General features: G+C 43.3%; 1 protein-coding gene across 4 annotated transcripts in view; it reads right to left on the bottom strand.

The window, feature by feature from the left end:
• Positions 1-17,398, bottom strand: part of IFNAR2 (interferon alpha and beta receptor subunit 2) — a 35,054-nt gene that overhangs the window by 3,714 nt on the left and 13,942 nt on the right. For 3 of the 4 annotated variants that reach the window (XM_017883919.1, XM_017883921.1, XM_017883920.1), the window contains 6 exons: positions 17,248-17,289; positions 15,887-16,010; positions 14,369-14,541; positions 12,285-12,430; positions 8,148-8,316; positions 235-365 (listed from right to left, as the gene is read on the bottom strand). In XM_017883919.1, the coding sequence (XP_017739408.1) occupies positions 235-365; positions 8,148-8,316; positions 12,285-12,430; positions 14,369-14,541; positions 15,887-16,010; positions 17,248-17,289 (785 nt within the window). The remainder of the gene's footprint in view (positions 1-234; positions 366-8,147; positions 8,317-12,284; positions 12,431-14,368; positions 14,542-15,886; positions 16,011-17,247; positions 17,290-17,398) is intronic. The other variant, XM_017883922.1, reaches the window with a different exon arrangement.

Below are 17,398 nucleotides of genomic sequence, written 5' to 3'. Positions count from 1 at the left end.
AAAAAAAAAAAAAAAAAAAGAAAAGAAAGAAAACATAAAATGCACAGATACACTTACGACTGCAAAATATATATTTATAGGGATGGAAAAGAACTCAGAGTGAGAAAGCATTTTGGTTTTTATAGAAAATGAGATTTTCTTCTGTGAAAATATTTATATAAATACAAATTCTTAAGTTAAAATAAAAAATGAAGGTAGAGAAAAAAAAAAAAAGAAAACCAAAAAACTACCTACCAAGACTTTGGGGAGGCTGTTTCTTAAGCATATATAACCAATCCATTTCAGTGTCACTATGGTGCTTATCAAGGCCAATGCCATCAAAAACACAGTAATTATTCCTCCTACTTTGGCAGATTCTGCTGATTCTGTTGATGAAAAATTAAATGACTCTAATTCAAAAAAATGCAATAAACAATTGCAGATGGAAATAAATGTACATTGGTCTGGTGTCACAAGGTGATCAAGAAACCAAAGGTTTGAAAAAACAGTTTTATATTGAGAAATACCAAAGACTGGAGAATAATCTAAGCGTGCATTTTTAAAACAATAACATAGACTTAGCTTTTAAAAGTAAAATTTCCTTCAGTTTCTGTTCTGTAATTGCACTGTCCAGTGGAGTAGCCACTGGCTGCAGTTGGCTGAATTTAAATGATCAAAATTAAATCGAATTAAGAGCTCGGTCTCTCAGTCACGTGAGACACATCTCAAACGTTCGGTAGCCACACTGGTTAGCATGCGCTGTGGGCAGGAAGAAGTGGAGAAGGAAGTTTTGCTTGAAAACAACCAACTGGGTCATTCTGAGGCTGGACTTTAGCCACGCCAGGGCCCCAAATCAGGGCTCTGCGGAACCCGCCTTGCTCTGTTAACAGTTCCCCTTAGTTTCTCATCAAGATTCCTTGTGGAAAACTTCAACTTTCTGACTGATCACAGTTATTCTCCTGAAGTGCGACCAGACTGAGAAATCAGTAGTTAAATCACTGAGGCTCTCTTGCACTTCCAGAAAGGTCTTCATTCATATTAATCCTGGAACTATAGCCTCAGGCAAAAATAGATAGAGGGGAGAAGAAAGGAAATCAAAATGCATTATGTACTCTAAGTCTTCCAGAAGGTTAAGGAATGAATTGAAAGAAGTTCAGTAAAAACCCTTGCACTGCTAGATAGCACAGAGTTCAAGAATCCACTCTCACCCCAGTCAAGAGAGTGTGAAGGACTGTCATATCAATGACAGTTCCAGAATCAGATCTAGCCACAGAGGCACACCTTCACAAAATTCTGACATGTATAGAGTTTACATTCTTGAAAGAGGTACTGTAAACCAAAATGATTTCACTGGTGAAGGAATGGCATAATACAGAGATTGTGACTCATGTACCCATCCAGCTTGCATATAACAGCTACAAAGCACTCTATGTCATCTATCTAAGAGGACATCCTCCAAACCAAATTGTGTAAATTGTAGTTAATATGCTAGGATAATATTCCTCAATTTGGGGTATTCTCATGAGTCTGAGAATTCTTCAGGAGAACTTAGAATTTTTGTTTGTTTTCAGCTTGATGATAATCTAAAACATACAAATCTTACTTGGGGTCATGACAATTATACATGCATGCTATTTTTAAATATTCATATTTGAAAAGAGATGAATCCGGTCAATGTTCCTCCTCAGAAAGGAGAAGCTGTGATTGGGTGTTACTGCTGTTAACTATCTTCTTCATGAAAGATAGGCCAGATCAACCCATCTTGGGAAGGAGAGACCAGGTCGTGTCTTAAAAATTTGGCCTTGGACAAACCTGTCTGTCTTTGGATTCATTGTGGAGATATTTTAAACAAAAAATAAGAAACCTCACAAGCAGAGGGCTGAACTGAGCAACGGGGTTGGTAATATCTGATCACTATGATCTTTAATGGAAAAGAGAAAGAACTTTGTGAAAAGATTGGTGATGACTAGTATCAGTCTCTTATAGTTCCTCCCATACTTACCTCTCTGGAACAAGCAAGACTGCCCCTCCCCGGGGTGACTGCAGTAATCAGCCCAGGGGTCACCTGGTTCCCACTTCAAGGCATGTGGATGTTCCCTTTACATCCTATGTCAGATCACGGGGAGCAACCTGCTCACAACCTTCTGAGGGCCCCCATCTCTTGCAACGGCTTCTAAGTTCTACATCATTCAGGCTCCTCCATCCTCTCTGACCCGAACTATTACTATTCTTCCCTTGTTCAGTTCACTCCTGCCGTGTTGTGCCAGGCATATCCTGCCTTGGGGACTTGGCACTTGCTGAACCCCGCATATGGAACTCCCTCCCCTGATATGTCTGCGTGACTCACTCCTTCACCCTGTGTTTCTTTCCCATTACCACTGTAACAAATAATGACAAAGTCAGTGTCATAAAACGATACAAATACATTAACAGTTATGGAGGTCAGAAATCCAAAATGGGTTTCACTGGGATAAAAAATGTCAAGGTGTTGGCAGGACTGCACTCCTTCTGGAGGCTCCAGGGGAAAACCCATTTCTTTGCCTTTCCCATCTTCTAGAGGCCACTTGCACTCCTTTGCTCGTGGCCCCCTCTTTCATCCTCACTCTCTGACCTCTGCTGCTGCTGTCAGAGCTCCTTCTCTGCCTCTGAGTCTCCTGCTTCTCTTTTTTTTTGAGACAGAGTCTCGCTCTGTAGCCCAGGCTGGAGTGCAGTGGCACCGTCTTGGCTCACTGCAACCTCTGCCGCCCGGGTTCAAGTGATTCTCCTGCCTCAGCCTCCCAAGTCGCTGGGACTACAGGCGCATGTCACCATGCCTCACTAATTTTTGTATTTTTAGTGGAGATGGGGTTTTACCACGTTGGCTAGGCTGAACTCGAACGCCTGACCTCAGGTGATTCACCTGGCTTGGCCTCCCAAAGTGCTAGGATTACAGGTACGAGCCACTGTGCCCGGCCAAGATCTTCAATTTCATCACACCCACAAGCCCCTTTGGCATACAGGTTAGTCTGTTCACATATCTGGGATTAGGATGTAGACTAGACATCTTTGGGGGCCATTATTCTGCTTACCACATCTCCCTTGGGTCTTTACTCAAAAGCTACCTTCTCAGGAATGCCCTCTCAGGCCATCTGTGGTGGATGCTGTGGGTGGCCAGCCCATGTCCCCTTTTCCAGTCAGTGCACACCCACTACTGCTGCTGCACATGTCTGCTGATATATCTCAGAGCTGATCCTTCTCTAAGTGACAGTCCAGACCAACTGGACTTCCTGGGTGGAGTAGGGACTTGGGGAACTTTCCCATCTTGCAAGAGGACTGTAAAATGCACCAATCAGGAACATTTTCGTCTCACAAGAGGATTGTAAAATGCACCAATCAGCGGGCTGTATAACACACCAATCAGCGCTCTGTAAAACGCACTAATCAGCACTCTGTAAAATGCACCAATCAGTGCTCTGTGAAATGCACCAATCGTCAGGATCCTAAAAGTAGCCAATCATGGAGAGGACTGAAAAAACGGCACTCTGATAGGACAGAAACGAACTTGGGAAGGGACAATAAGGGAATAAAAGCTGGCCACATCCAGCCAGCAGCGGCAGCCCCCTCAGGTCCCCTTCCAAGCTGTGAAAGCTTTGTCCTTTTGCTCTTCACAATAAACCATGCTACTGCTCACTCTTTGGGTCTGTGCCATCTTTAAGAGCTGTAACACTCACCACAAAGGTTCGTGGCTCCATTCTTGAAGTCAGCAAGACCACAAACCCACTGGCAGGAACCAACTCTGGACACATAAGGAACTGCCCTTGCCCAAAAGGGGGCTGCCTCATCTGGAGGCCATACCATAGATCACCACCCGTAACTGACTGGCTGCTGACTTGAAGACATGGTTCACGCTTCAGAGAACCCCTTGGGATCAGGCTTAGCTGAGAGCCACATGCTTGCTTAATTTCTCTCTCCCCATCCCTACCTGTTCCCTCTTTCCCCTTCTCCTAAGATGCCCCCACCAATAAATCACACTTGAAAATGAATTCACATCCCAGGTTCTGCTTCTAGCAAATGCAAATTCAGACACTGTCCTGTTAAAAATAGCAACCCACTTTCCTCCACCTGACATCCCCCTCACCTCCTTTCCTGCATAATTTTTTTCCATGGTACTTACTTAACATACAATCTATTTTACACGTTGATCTTGTTCTGTCTCCTACTGCAATGTAAGCTCCACAAGGTGAGAAGTTTTTATCTGTTTTCTTCACTGCTAAATCCTCAATATCCAGAAAAGAATCTGGCTCATAAGAGGCCCCCAATAAACATTTGTCAAATGAATGAACAGAGCTTTTCCTTAGGGCCTTAATATTAATAAAAGAGCCACACAATTAATTTTAGGGCTTGACAAGGGGAAGGTGTTTATCCAGATCTCTGGATAAACATCCCCCCATTATCAGTCTGCCCTAGGATCGCAGTGCTTACTGCTGAGCCTATGTTAATGCTGGTCTCAGGCTATCCTTCCAAGACCCCTCACCATCCACACCTGTCTGGTGTCTGAGTTTGGCTAGTTGAGGGTAAGTCAGATGGCAAGCAGACAGTGACAGAGGTCACGTTACCTGAACCTATTTGCTTCCTGAGTTTCAAACAAGAATTTGACATCAGGTACAGTATTAGGATAATTAGAGAGTGTGGTACTTGACCCGTCCTGGGTAATAATCAAAGAATGAGGGCTGACTTGATGTGCAGCATGACGTGTTCACACCAAGTAAAAATGGAATAACCCGAGAGGATGTTGTTACGTTTCACCTCGGTAGGTGAAATGGAAAAGAGTCAGGGGAGAAAGTGAGTCATCACAGAGTTCATCAGCCTCCAAGGAGCTTGTGCCTTCTCAGTCAGCAACACGTTCACCTTGGAACTGGGGACTGAGTTTCAATAAACCACCGTCTGTCTACCAGGTCACTAATTTCAGTTTTTATTGTCTATAGGAGTTTTGCTTTTATGTAAGATCAATGATATAATAAAACATACATATATATCCAGTCTTTGTCCCTAGCTCCTGGAGCAGAGCTTCAGCAATCTGTGGAATTTCCTGAACGATAGGAGTGTCTTTTGTCAACAAGCCCCTTTTAGGGGCCATATATGAGTTTATGCTTGTCAGGTGACGGGGCAGTGTGTGGACAGCTTCAGGATGAGGGCTAGTCCCTAGAAAAACTAACCACTTATGATCAGACGGTTGGAACTTCCAGCTCCCCCATTTGACCTCTATCCAAGGAGGGGAGTGGGCTGGAGACTGAGATCAATCCTGTAGCCAGTAATTTCATCAATCACACCTACATAATGAAACCCAATACAAACTGTGAACACCAAGGGTTGGGGAGCCCCCAAATTCATGAACATATGGATGCACAGAGAGGGTGGTACACCCTGACTCCCCAGGGACAGAGGCTCCTGCACTCGGGACCCTTCCAGACCTTGTCCTGTGCAGCTCTTCAATGGCTGTCCATCAATTCCTTTATAATAAAGTGGTAATCATAACACTTTCCCGAGTTCTCTGAGTCATTTTAGCAAAGTATCAAACCTAAAGGGAGGTCATGGGAACTCCTGAATTTATAGCCAAGTCAGATGGAAGTGCAGGTAACCTTGTCAACCAGGACTTGTGGCTGGCGTCTGAAGTGGGGGCAGGCAGTTTTGTGGGACTAAGCCTTTCACCTGTGGGGTCTGTGCTAACCTTGGGTAGTGTCAGAAATGAACTGAATCACTGGACAACTAGTTAGTGTCAGATAGCTGGTGTTAGAACAAAGATATGCACATTTATTTTCGATTTATATTTTTGAAAGAGCTATAGTCAGATAGAATCTATATGTAGTTTTAGGTTTGCCTGTATTTTGTTGACATAAAAATAACTTAAGCTAAAGGTGTCTGAGATGTTCTTTCCTTTAGAACCAGTCTATGCATCATCTGGTCTTGAGGATTACTAGAGAATCAAATCATACTGCCCTGTAGTGAAGCCAACACAGAGCACTGTTATTATGTGCTAGGCAACGTTCCGTAGCTCACTTCATTCACCAATGACCATATCACTTTGTCAATGAAAAGAGCCAAAGTCAGTAACATACTTGAAGAGATTTAGTCTGAGCCAAATACGAGTGACCAATGGCCCATGACACAGCCCCAGGAGATCCCGAGAACCCTTGGTCAGGGTGCAGCTTGGTTTTATACATTTTAGGGAGACATAAGGCGTCAGTCAATGCGTGTAAGATGTACACTGGTTCAATCTGGAAAGGTGGGACAGCTCGAAGAGGGGGCTTCCAGGTCATAGATAGATTCAAAGATTTTCTGATTAAAGACTCGGAATTAATAAAAGGAAGCACCTGGATTAAGACAAAGGCTTGTGGAGCCCACGGTTCCTATTATGCAGATGAAGCCTCTGGTAGCAGGCTTCAGAGAGAATAGATTGTAAATGTTTCTTACCAGACTTAAAAAAGTGCCAGACTCTTAGTGAATTCTCTCTTGGATCAGGAAGAAGACCTGGACTGGGAAGGGGGTTCTTTATAGAAAGCAGATTTTCCCTGCAAGAGATAGCTTTGCAGGGCCATTTTAAATATGTCAAATAAATGTATTTTGGGGTAAAATACTTTGATTTCTTTTAGGGCCTGCTACCCATCATGTTGGTATTAGTGCTACAAAGCGTCTTTTTGTCTTAAGGTTTCTGTTTTAACACTAGTGCTGGCCAGCTGTGCCTGAATTCCAAAGGTAGGAAGGTACAGTGAGGCATGTCTGGACCACTCATTCCCATCATGACCTGAACTGGCATTTCATTTACTTTACTTTATTTGGCCCTTGTCCAAGAGGAGGGGTCCATTCAGTTGGTTGGAGGGCTTAGAATTTTATTTTGGTTTACAACTAAAGTAATTTCTTTATAGATCCTACCTTATTTTTATTCTGCTAAATCAGAACATTAAAGATACTTCCATTGGTGTCAGAGGCATTTGAGCCAGAGCAACTCCATCTTGAATAGAAGCTGGGTAAAATGAGGCTGGGACCCATTGGGCTGCATTCCCAGACAGTTAAGGCATTGTAACTTACAGGATGAGATAGGAGGTTGGCACAAGATACAGGTCGTAAAGACCTTGCTGATAAAACAGACTGCAGGAAAGCCGGCCAGAACCCACCAAAACCAAGATGGTAGTCCTCACTGCTGCACTCTCACCAGCACCATGAGTTTACAAATGCCACGGCAATGTCAGGAAGTTACCCTACATGGTCTAAAAGGGAGAGGCATGAATAATCTACCCCCTTGTTTAGCATATCATCAAGAAATAATCATAAACATGGGCAACCAGCAGCCCTTGGGGCTGCTCTGTCTATGGAGTAGCCATTCTTTATTCCTTTACTTTCCTAGTAAACTTGCTTTCACTTTACGGACTCGCCCTGAATTCTTTCTTGTGCAAGATCCAAGAACTCTCTCTTGGGGTATGGATTGGGATCCCTTTCCCCTAACATTGGGGTTGGGACATTTAGAAGGCCTTCTTTGAGGAAGACTTGCATAGCTTCTCACTTTTGGTAAAACAGGTGGATACTTGGCTACTTCCTGAGAAAACAATCAGCAGGGAGTTCCGAGATTTGATTGTTCTCACTCCCAAGGGGAGGAAGGTTTGGGATCACACTGTTTACTGTTCTGATGTCTGTGTAACAGAAAGGTGTTCAGCCTTCATGAGTGATTCTCTCGTACACCCTGGCAAGGGTCCCTTTCATCTATGAGCTACAGCTGATGCCAGATCACATCTATGAACTGCACCCAACCTCGCTGCTTCCACCTTTTCACCCCTTAATGCCACTGTATACCACTGTCTCAAGCAGCTCCATCTCTTCTGGCATTTGGCTTCAGCAACGGCCACACTAAGGGTACACAGCGCTGAATTTAATCCTGACTCCCTGAAATAAAAGCATTTCCATTTCAAGATTTCTGATCTCATCGAGTAGTATCTGATTGTCTTTTGGTATGACAACATAAAAGTGACTCTACCAGATCGTACACACGAATCAACAGAAAACATCTCTGTGAGGTGCCATTATTGGAAGAAAGACCTTTCGTGCTCCATGAATTTCCGATTCTTTTCTTTAAATAGGCTTGCCCTCAGAGTAAAAGCATGAATACTCAAAACATGAATTTAAAAAAATGAACATACCTGATTCCTGGCCAGGTTGAAGGAGGGTGCATTTTAAGGGAGACTTTATTACTGCCTGCTCATCGTTATGCTCGAAATAAACAGATACACAGTAGTTTGCATTTGGAATTAACTTGTCAATGATATAGGTGAAATTTCCACTCATGTTTCCTTTTATTGCAGGTTTATGCTGTAAAAATAAGCAAAAAATCAGGAAGACTCTGAGAATTTCATTTAGAGGCAGGCCTTAAGAATCTCTTTTGGGATTTGTCTTCAAATCTCAAACAGGGTTAGATTTATCACAGGCTTGGTAAGAAAAATGATTTATAAGTCACCTGGAGCAAGTAAGCTATCAGAAAACTACATCTACATGCACTTATATACACCCGTACAGACACATATTTTATACCCATGAAATCTAGTCTAGCAACTTCATTTTACAAATGAGATAACAGTCTTCAAAGATGAATAAAAGTCTCTGTGACATCATTTTTACATGATTATCTTCTCTCATGGACAGTGTGTGTCTACTTTACACTTGAGAAAGTGCCTTCATAAACATTAACTCTTTTGACTTTCAAAACAGTCTGCAAAATAGGCATTCTCTCCATTCAATGGAGTGGAAAACTGTAGCTCAGTGTGGCTAAGTAACTTCTCCAAGGTCACAGAGCTTGTCTGTGACAAAACTGACTGATGTCTAGTTTCTCATCTTCTCCCTTTATCAATAGATAGATAGATAGATAGATATAGATAGATAGATATAGATAGATGGGGGTCTCACTCTGTTGCCCAGGCTGGAGTACAGTGGCATGATCTTGGCTCACTGCAACCTCCACCTCCTGGGTTCAAGAGATTCTCTTGCCTCAGCCTCCTGAGTAGCTGGGATTACAGGCGCCCGCCACCATGCCTGGCTAATTTTTTTTTTTTTTTTTTTGAGACAGAGTCTCGCTCTGTTACCCAGGCTGGAGTGCAGTGGCCGGATCTCAGCTCACTGCAAGCTCCGCCTCCCAGGTTTATGCCATTCTCCTGCCTCAGCCTCTGGAGTAACTGGGAGTCCAGGCGCCCGCCACCACACCCGGCCAGTTTTTTGTATTTTTTAGTAGAGATGGGGTGTCACCACGTTGGCCAGGCTGGTCTTGAACTCCTGACCTCAAGCGATCTGCCTGCCTTGGCCTCCCAAAGTGCTGGGATTACAGGGGTGAGCCATCGCGCCCAGCTATCCCCCTTTAAACACCTGGCCTCTTCTTTCCTGTAGTTGCGTTCCACTTCAGAATTTAAAAGATGATATGAAGGCTCTTTCATGAATAATAACTTTTGTATCATGTTTTACAGTTTTTTAAATACATTCTTACTAGCAGTTTAATAAATGAGGATTCCTAGCAGCTCACATACAGCCTTCGGTAATAATGTTTTTCTGTAAATTTCTGTTTGGGAGAAGTTAGTAAAGAAACCAACTTACAACCCAACAAACTAAAAGCTTCCCCTCCAGTGGCCACCACACAGCCTCCTTCCCTGTTTGGAAAAACTCCTTAGAAGAATGAGCTCTCTTCACTGTCTCCAATTTTTCTCCTCCCGCTCTTTCTTGAATCTGCTCCAACCAGCTCTTTGACCCTGACTCTATTAAAACTACTTTTATCAAGGATACAATGTTGCTAAATCCAATAGTCAGTCCTCTTCAATTGTCCCATTTGCAGCACTGGACTCAGTAAACCACTTTCTCCTTCTGGAACGTTCTTCTCTCAGCTACCGGGACACCACTTTCACCTGCTTCTCTCCATGCTGGTTGCTCTTTCTCAGTTGATTTTGCTGTTTCTTCCTCATTTGCCAGATGTCCAAATTTTGGAATGTTCCCGGGGTTATGTCCTTGGACGTCTTCTCTTCTGAGTGTCTATTCCCAGGTGATCTCATCTGGTCTTGGGGCATTCAACATGCACCAAGAAGCCAGTGACTCCCAGGCTCTCTCTCTAGCTGGGGGTTCTCCCCTGGACTCCAGACTGGCACACCCAGCTCCTTCCCCATGTCTCCTCCTAGATCCCTTACGGGCACCTGGAATTTAACATGTCCCAAACCCTCTAACCCTAGCTAACCCTCACCTGCTTCATTCATCATCTTCCATAGTTAATGGGGAAGTTAGTCTTGCTCCGTGTGCAAAATATATGCAGAATTATGAGCTGGGCATGGTGGCTCACACCTGTAATCCCAACACTTTGGGAGGCTGAGGTGGGTGGACTGCCTGAGGTCAGGAGTTAGAGACCAGCCTGGCCAACACAGTGAAACGCTGTCTCTACTAAAAATACAAAAAATTAGCTGGGTGTGGTGGTGGGTGCCTGTAATCCCAGCTACTAGGGAGGCTGAGGCAGGAGAATTGCTTGAACCTGGGAGGTGGAGGTTGCAGTGAGCCGACATCATGCCATTGCAGTCCAGCCTGGGCAACAAGAGTGAAACTCCGTCTCAAAAACAAACAAACAAACAAACAAGCAAACAGAACTCCAAAATATATGCAGAATTTGATGGCTTCTCACTACTCATTACCCCTCTACTATCAAGGTCCAAGCCACCACCATCTGTTGCTTGGATTATACTAGTAGCTTTTTTTTTTTCTTGATTTAATTTAAAGGCTAATTTTCTTTATGAAGATGTCTATTAACTATAGTTTTTCCTCTTACAGAGTAGTCAGTATCCTAAAAAGCACCAGTCTCTTATTTTAGGAATCATAATCTAAAACACAGAGTTGCTTATGGGGTGAACACAAATGAGACATGATTGAAACAGGAGATTTAATAACACTTCACATAGTCCTTAGGCCACATAAACTTATTTTCCCCCCATTTTTGCTCCTTTTCCTAGAGTACTGATTATAATCCATGTTGATACTAAAAGAAACATGACAATAATCATATAATGTGTTACTGCCTATTAAGTGACTGCCACCCTGATTGTGTCTTAACTGGTCTCCTAACTCCCATCTTTGCCCCTATGGTCTATTTTTAACAGCCCCGCCAGGATGCCCTGTTAAGCCTTGGGTTCCAGGGGCTTCCATCACACTCAGAAGACCCAGACCCACAAACTCCTACCAGGTCCAGCCACATTTACCCTCTGACCTCACCTCCTCCTCACCTCCTGCTTGATCACTCCAGTTCAGCCACCTCTCCCTGCTGCTGCTGAAACACACCAGGCCCACTCCAGCCTCAGAACCTTTGAACTTCTTGTGTTCTCTGCCTGAAATGCATCTACCCTGATTATCTCTCAGGTTGTTCTTACTTGCAAGGGTTTTATACTTGGCAAAGGGCTCTACAGACATAAGCTGCGCTACACCAGTGAGAGCAATTTGTCCATTTCCACTTATTCCAGCATTCGGAGGGATAGGGACAACAAAAATTGAAGATCCACGTCTGTCTGATACCAGATTACCCTAAGGTTACTGACAGGTCCTTCGCAGAAATTATGAGAGGACAGAACCTGCCAGAAGAGCCACTTCCTTCCTGTGTGTGACGGCCAGACAGGCAGCGACAGATGCTTTTCACAGGTGGCTCAGCTAAACCCTCCTTTTCAAAGAAATCTCTCCAGGGCTCACTGAAATTTGGCTGTACTCTGCATCTCCCTCCCACACCCTCTCTCCTGTGTGCTCCTTTATGTTGTACATGTGGCTTATTCTTTTTTTTTTTTGAGATGGAGTCTTGCTCTGTTGCCCAGGCTGTGAACGCAATGGTGCAATCTCGGCTCACTGCAACCTCTGCCTCCCAGGTTCAAGCGATTACCTTGCCTCAGACTCTGGAGTAGCTGGGATTACAGGTGCTTGCCACCACACCCGGCTAGTGTTGTATTTTTAGTACAGATTGGGTGTCACCATATTGGCCAGGCTGGTCTCAAACTCCTGACCTTAGGTGATCTGCCCACCTCAGCCTCCCAAAGTGCTGGGATTATAGGCATGAGTCACCACGCCCAGCCGTGGCTTATTCTTTTAAAGAAGACTGTTCTGCAGGTTTAGATCAATATAGTGAATGAACTATAATGACTTCTTCCCTAAGGTCAGACCACACAGAAGCCTGACCTTTCAGCTTTAATTGTTCAACTGCAAATTTCTTTTCCAAAGCGACAGTCAAGTGCATTGACTACCCACTCAGAACTGTTTTGATCCCAACAGGAGAAGCCACTTACCTTCTTAACAATCCCCTCTGACTGTTCTTCAATGACGAGTGATAAATCAAACTGTGATTCTTCTTTAACAATAGATGGAAATTTCACGATCACATTAATGTGGTTGGTAAAACCAACAATCTCAAACTCTGGCGGTTCAAAAGACACTGTTCAGAAAGCAAAAACAGACAGGAATACGTGACTGAGACTACATGTGGCCCACAAAGTCTAAAGTGGTTCTTCTCTGGCCCTGTATAGAAAATCTGCCAAGACCTGATTTACATCATAATTTTTCATTGCTAATGCTATTCCACTGAGTGACTGTATCATGATTTAACTGATTCACTGTTTTGAACATTTAAATTGTCTCTGATTTTTATTAAAGACTTAATGTATCATGGGATATTCTTGGAACTAAATTTTTGCACTTGTCCTTCATAATTTCTTTCTTTCTCTTTCTTTCTCTCTCTTTCTCTCTCTCTTTTTTTCTATCTTTCTTTTTTAATGTAGAGATAGGGTTTCGCCATGTTGCTCGGGCTGGTCTTGAACTCCTGAGCTCAAGTGATCCACTGGTCTCGGCCTCCCAAAGTGCTGGGATTACAGGTGTGAGCCACTGTGCCCGGCCTTAATAATTTCTTTGGGACAAATTACTAAAGAATTCTGGATTACAGTAAGCACATGTTAAGGTTTTTAATACATGCTGTCAATTACTTCAGATGGACCATGCCAAAGCACACTCTTTGTATTCCCTCTAAGCCTGGATATTTATGTATTTTTCATATTTATCACTTGAGTCATGAAACATATCTCACTGTTACTTTAATATGCATTTTTTAACAACCCAAATACCATGAATTTTAAATTCTGATTTTCTTTGTTTTCTGTGTGTACACACAGATGTCTGTTTATACACATACATCAACATGCACACAAATCTAGCAAACGTCATATCTGAATTGTTTGCCACAGTGGCAACAAAGTAGTAGTCATCCTTACTACTTTGCTAAGCATGTATGAGCATGTGCACAGCTGCATAGCCTACAACAGGAAGCTGAGACCAAATGGTTCTCTTGGAAACTCGTTGTAAAGTGGGAAACTGAAAAAGTAACAAAGCTGGAGCTGTTAACACAGTGCCTGAGGGAGCTGACTTGAGTCACAGGGAAAGAAAGAAGGGGTAGACCTGTTCTTGGGTTCTAGTCTTCTCCTCTGAGCTTTGGGTCCTAGGTGCACGCACACTTGGGTGTTCACACACAAAAGAACTATTGGGTTATAATGTGGGGGTGGAGTTGCTGTATCAAGAAAACACTGGGGTCAGGTTTGGTGGCTCATGCTTGTAATCTCAGCACCTTGGGAGGCTGAGGCAGGCGGATAACTTGAGGTCAGGAGTTCGAGACCAGCCTGGCCAACATGGTGAAACATTCTACTAAAAGTACAAAAAATTAGCTAGGCATGATGGTGTGTGCTTGTAATCCCAGCTACTCTGGAGGCTGAGGTGGGAGAATCGCTTGAACCCGGAAGGTGGAGGTTGCAGTGAGCCAAGATCGCACCACTGCACTCTAGCCTAGGTGACAGAGTGAGGCTCCATTTCAAAAAAAGAAAGACAGAAAGACAGAAGGAGAGCAAGAGAGAAAGAGGAAAGGAAGGAAGGAAGGAAGGAAGGAAGGAAGGAAGGAAGGAAGGAAGGAAGGAAGGAAAGAAAGGAGAGAGAGAGAGAGAGAGAGAGAGAGAGAAAGAAAAAAAAGAAGGAAAGAAGGAAAGAAAGAAAATACTGGGCCAAAGAGATGGGAGAGCTAGATCCAGCCCACCTGAACCTGGCTCCACACTTCCTGTCAGGCTATGAAACCGAAAAACAGCAGCTCCCACTGCCTTATACAGGCACTGGGCAAATCTGCAAAGTACAACTTATCATTCCACTTTTCAGATTAAAAAAACCAAGGCTCAGAGAAGCAAAGCAGTCCACGGTTACAGAGCTAGGAAGTGGCAGGGCCAAGAGGTGAGCCCAGCCCCAGGTCTAAAACACCTTTGCAGACCTCCTATTTCACGGAATAGCAAATAATGATGATCTTGATGATGGGGACGAAGTGGAGAAACAGAGATAAACTCACTGTCTATGTCCAGCCAGAAATTGTGTGAGCAACTGAACAAGGTTGTATTCCCGCTGAATCCTTTTACGATGGTGACATAGGCCTCGTGTGTGCTTCTCCACTCATCTGTGAGGTCACAAAATGATCTTGTGGTATTTGCACAGTTCTTAACCATCTTCAAATCTTCTGGTTTACTTTGGAAAGAAAAAAATGGAAAAAGGAAAGTGTGAGCATCGACGTAATGAGTCTATTTTTGGGTGCCTGACTTCATTGTTTCCTTCAGGGTTCTGCTCAGATATCACTGTACTAAGTGATCTTCCCCAACCATCTTATTGAAAATGGAACATCTTGTACCTTCCCCACCCCTGCACTTTCAATCCCTCTCTCTCTTCTTGATCGTAGCATTTACCCACACCTGTCACACTATACCTTTGCTTTACTCATGTCTCCATTTACATAATGTCTGCTCCAGGAGGGCAAGGACTTTGGTTCACAGTTGGACCCCCTGGCAGGTAGTAGGTGCTCAGTAAAATTTGCCGGATGAGTAAATGAATGAATGAAACTTGGGCCCTCATGGTGGAGGCCTCAGATCTTCCTCCCTCTATGGACAATCGTGAATGCCTTCCCTGAGACCCCCTCCCTCTCTGGCTAAGACTAGATGATCCAGTCCTAAGTCAGACCTGGTCTATTTCAGGGACAGCTCAGACATCTATCTCATCTACCAAGCTTCAGTTAGTTGGATGATACATGTGACCACTCAATGCAGAGAAAAGACTTTAGCAGGCACCAAAGAGAAACTCACAAGAGGTCTTCCACTGGCTCAGTCAGTAAGCAGGAGCAGCAGCAGCTCTAGGCCAAATAAATAACCAACAAAAGGACACTCCAAGGGGCTGCTGGATCAAAGCAATGACTTCCAAGATTGGTAGGCGTGGGAAGAAGAAAGACAAACAGGACTCCATCCATTATGTCATGAATCCTTGCAGCAACCTCTCAGCAGAGGCATTCGCTTAGGGGCTGAGCTCTGTGCCAAGTGTCAAGCTGGTTAGTGACCAAACCAGACTTTGCACCAAGGCCTGTCCCAGACTAGGCCAGGCAGCTTTCTGGTGTCCCACCAGAGTAAAGAAAAGTGAACATAAACCATCAATATGGTCAACAGACCTTTGGATTCCTGTCCTCAGATAACAGAACTTTTAAACATTCAGACTGACTGAATTAGAGAAATCATTGCCTAACCCATACACAAGAATTATTTTGTATGTGAGGTTCTGAGCTGTAGAAACTGGCTTTGATGACACATACAAGCTTTGTCAAAATAAAAGTGGATTATTAAAGTATTCAATTTAATTAAAAATGGATGTGTGATGGTGTTTTGTCTTTGGCCTTTTAAGGCTCTGAATAAGAAAATGCAGAGAGAGGGAGAGGTAGACAGGAAAAGGGAAAGGGAGAGGCAGAGAGAGAGAAAAGATCATCTCTTCTTCCACTCCCCATATAACAGAACAATAATATGTTTACCAAGAGAAAATGAAATATCAAACCAACCTCATAATTGTATACAGCAACGTATAGTGAGTTGCCACAATGGAGTGGTTTTTTAATTCCCATGATAAGATGGACCGGAAATTTCGCAATGATATCTTAAAAGTGCAAGATTCACTTGTGTCATCTAAAGAGAAGAAGGAAAAAAGGGCATTGAAATTTGGAACCCACAGTTGTATTCTGGCCACTGTTCAGTCATTTCTTGGGATCTAGAACCCACACCTCTGGCAGATAACACCTCCAGAGAGCCCTGGGTCTAGAAAACAGGAAGTCTACAGGACATGGGAAATGAACTAAGAAGTTAATTAACGAACAACATATTGTCAGGGCACGCAAGTGTAGGAAACAGGAACTGTGCACTGTGTAAGCAGAGTTTGGACAGAAGGGCTTCTCCAATGCCCTTGGACTGTCCCTCCATGGTTCACTGGACCAAAATAACCCAGGCCATCCCAGCCCACGTGGTGCACTTCCTTTCATTCTCCCCTACCCATTCTCCCTCCCCAAGCCGTTCTCTCAACTCAGCTCCCAGATCCTCCATGAAGTCCTCCTTAAGTAGCTCAGCCCACTGCAAATTTTCATTCCTCTGGATTCCCCAGCATATTTATTCCCTGGATCACAGAGAGCAGGGGAGTATAACATGAGCCCAGACTGGCCCTTTGTAAGCATTTAAGCCCCGTAACAATGCTGAAGTAGGCACTAAGAAGAGACTCATTTTACAGACTGTGAAACTGAGTTGAATTATACAATGTCACGCAGGTGGGAAACGGCAGTGATAAATAAAACATTAAAACCACACTTGCCCAATTCTGCCTTATATGGTTAAATTGTTAAAGATCATCTAAGTTTCCTGTGGTTAGGACCCAGGCCTTTGCTTCTCGACTGCCAACTCTTCAACCCCAACGAACGCTTAGCGCAAGGTTGGACACATATTTAATGCTTAATGAAGTTTTGTGGACAGATTTATATATGTAGCAAGAAGTTTAGTTAAAAAAAAATTATCGTCCTTTGTCTGGAACCATCAGGGTGGAAGAATGTAAATTAAAGAGCAAATATTTCTGGGTCATCTTTTGTTTGGCACAGTCTGTGTCTCCTCGTTCTTCTATTAGTGAGATTACTAAGAGTTTGAATATTCTTTAAAGAAGTTTAAAAATGATCTCTAGTGTTCATTTCTTAGACTAGTTTTGCATCTCTCAAAAAACCAGAGTTAGCTCATTTTAGCTCCTTTTGCAGAGAAAGAATCCCAAGAAAATTGGCAACAGATGTACAATCAGAAATCAAATCTCCCACATTTTATACCTCTGAAAGGCCACCCCAACACTTTCACTCTTATACAAAATTTAGTGAAGCCAAAAAACATCTCTTACCAGGCAAATCATGTGAAATACCAAACACGAGGTTGATACACACTAGAAGGAAGAAAACACATTAGAGAGGCTACAGTCTTATCTGGGCTCAACTTGCAATGATAGAGTACTCTAAGTCTGGAATCCTTTTTTTTTTTTTTTTTTTTTTTTT

The sequence above is a fragment of the Rhinopithecus bieti genome, unplaced genomic scaffold (assembly GCF_001698545.2).
Source record: "Rhinopithecus bieti isolate Rb0 unplaced genomic scaffold, ASM169854v2 scaffold_13207, whole genome shotgun sequence".
NCBI lineage: Eukaryota > Metazoa > Chordata > Mammalia > Primates > Cercopithecidae > Rhinopithecus > Rhinopithecus bieti.
This window is presented reverse-complemented; position numbering and strand designations above follow the sequence as displayed.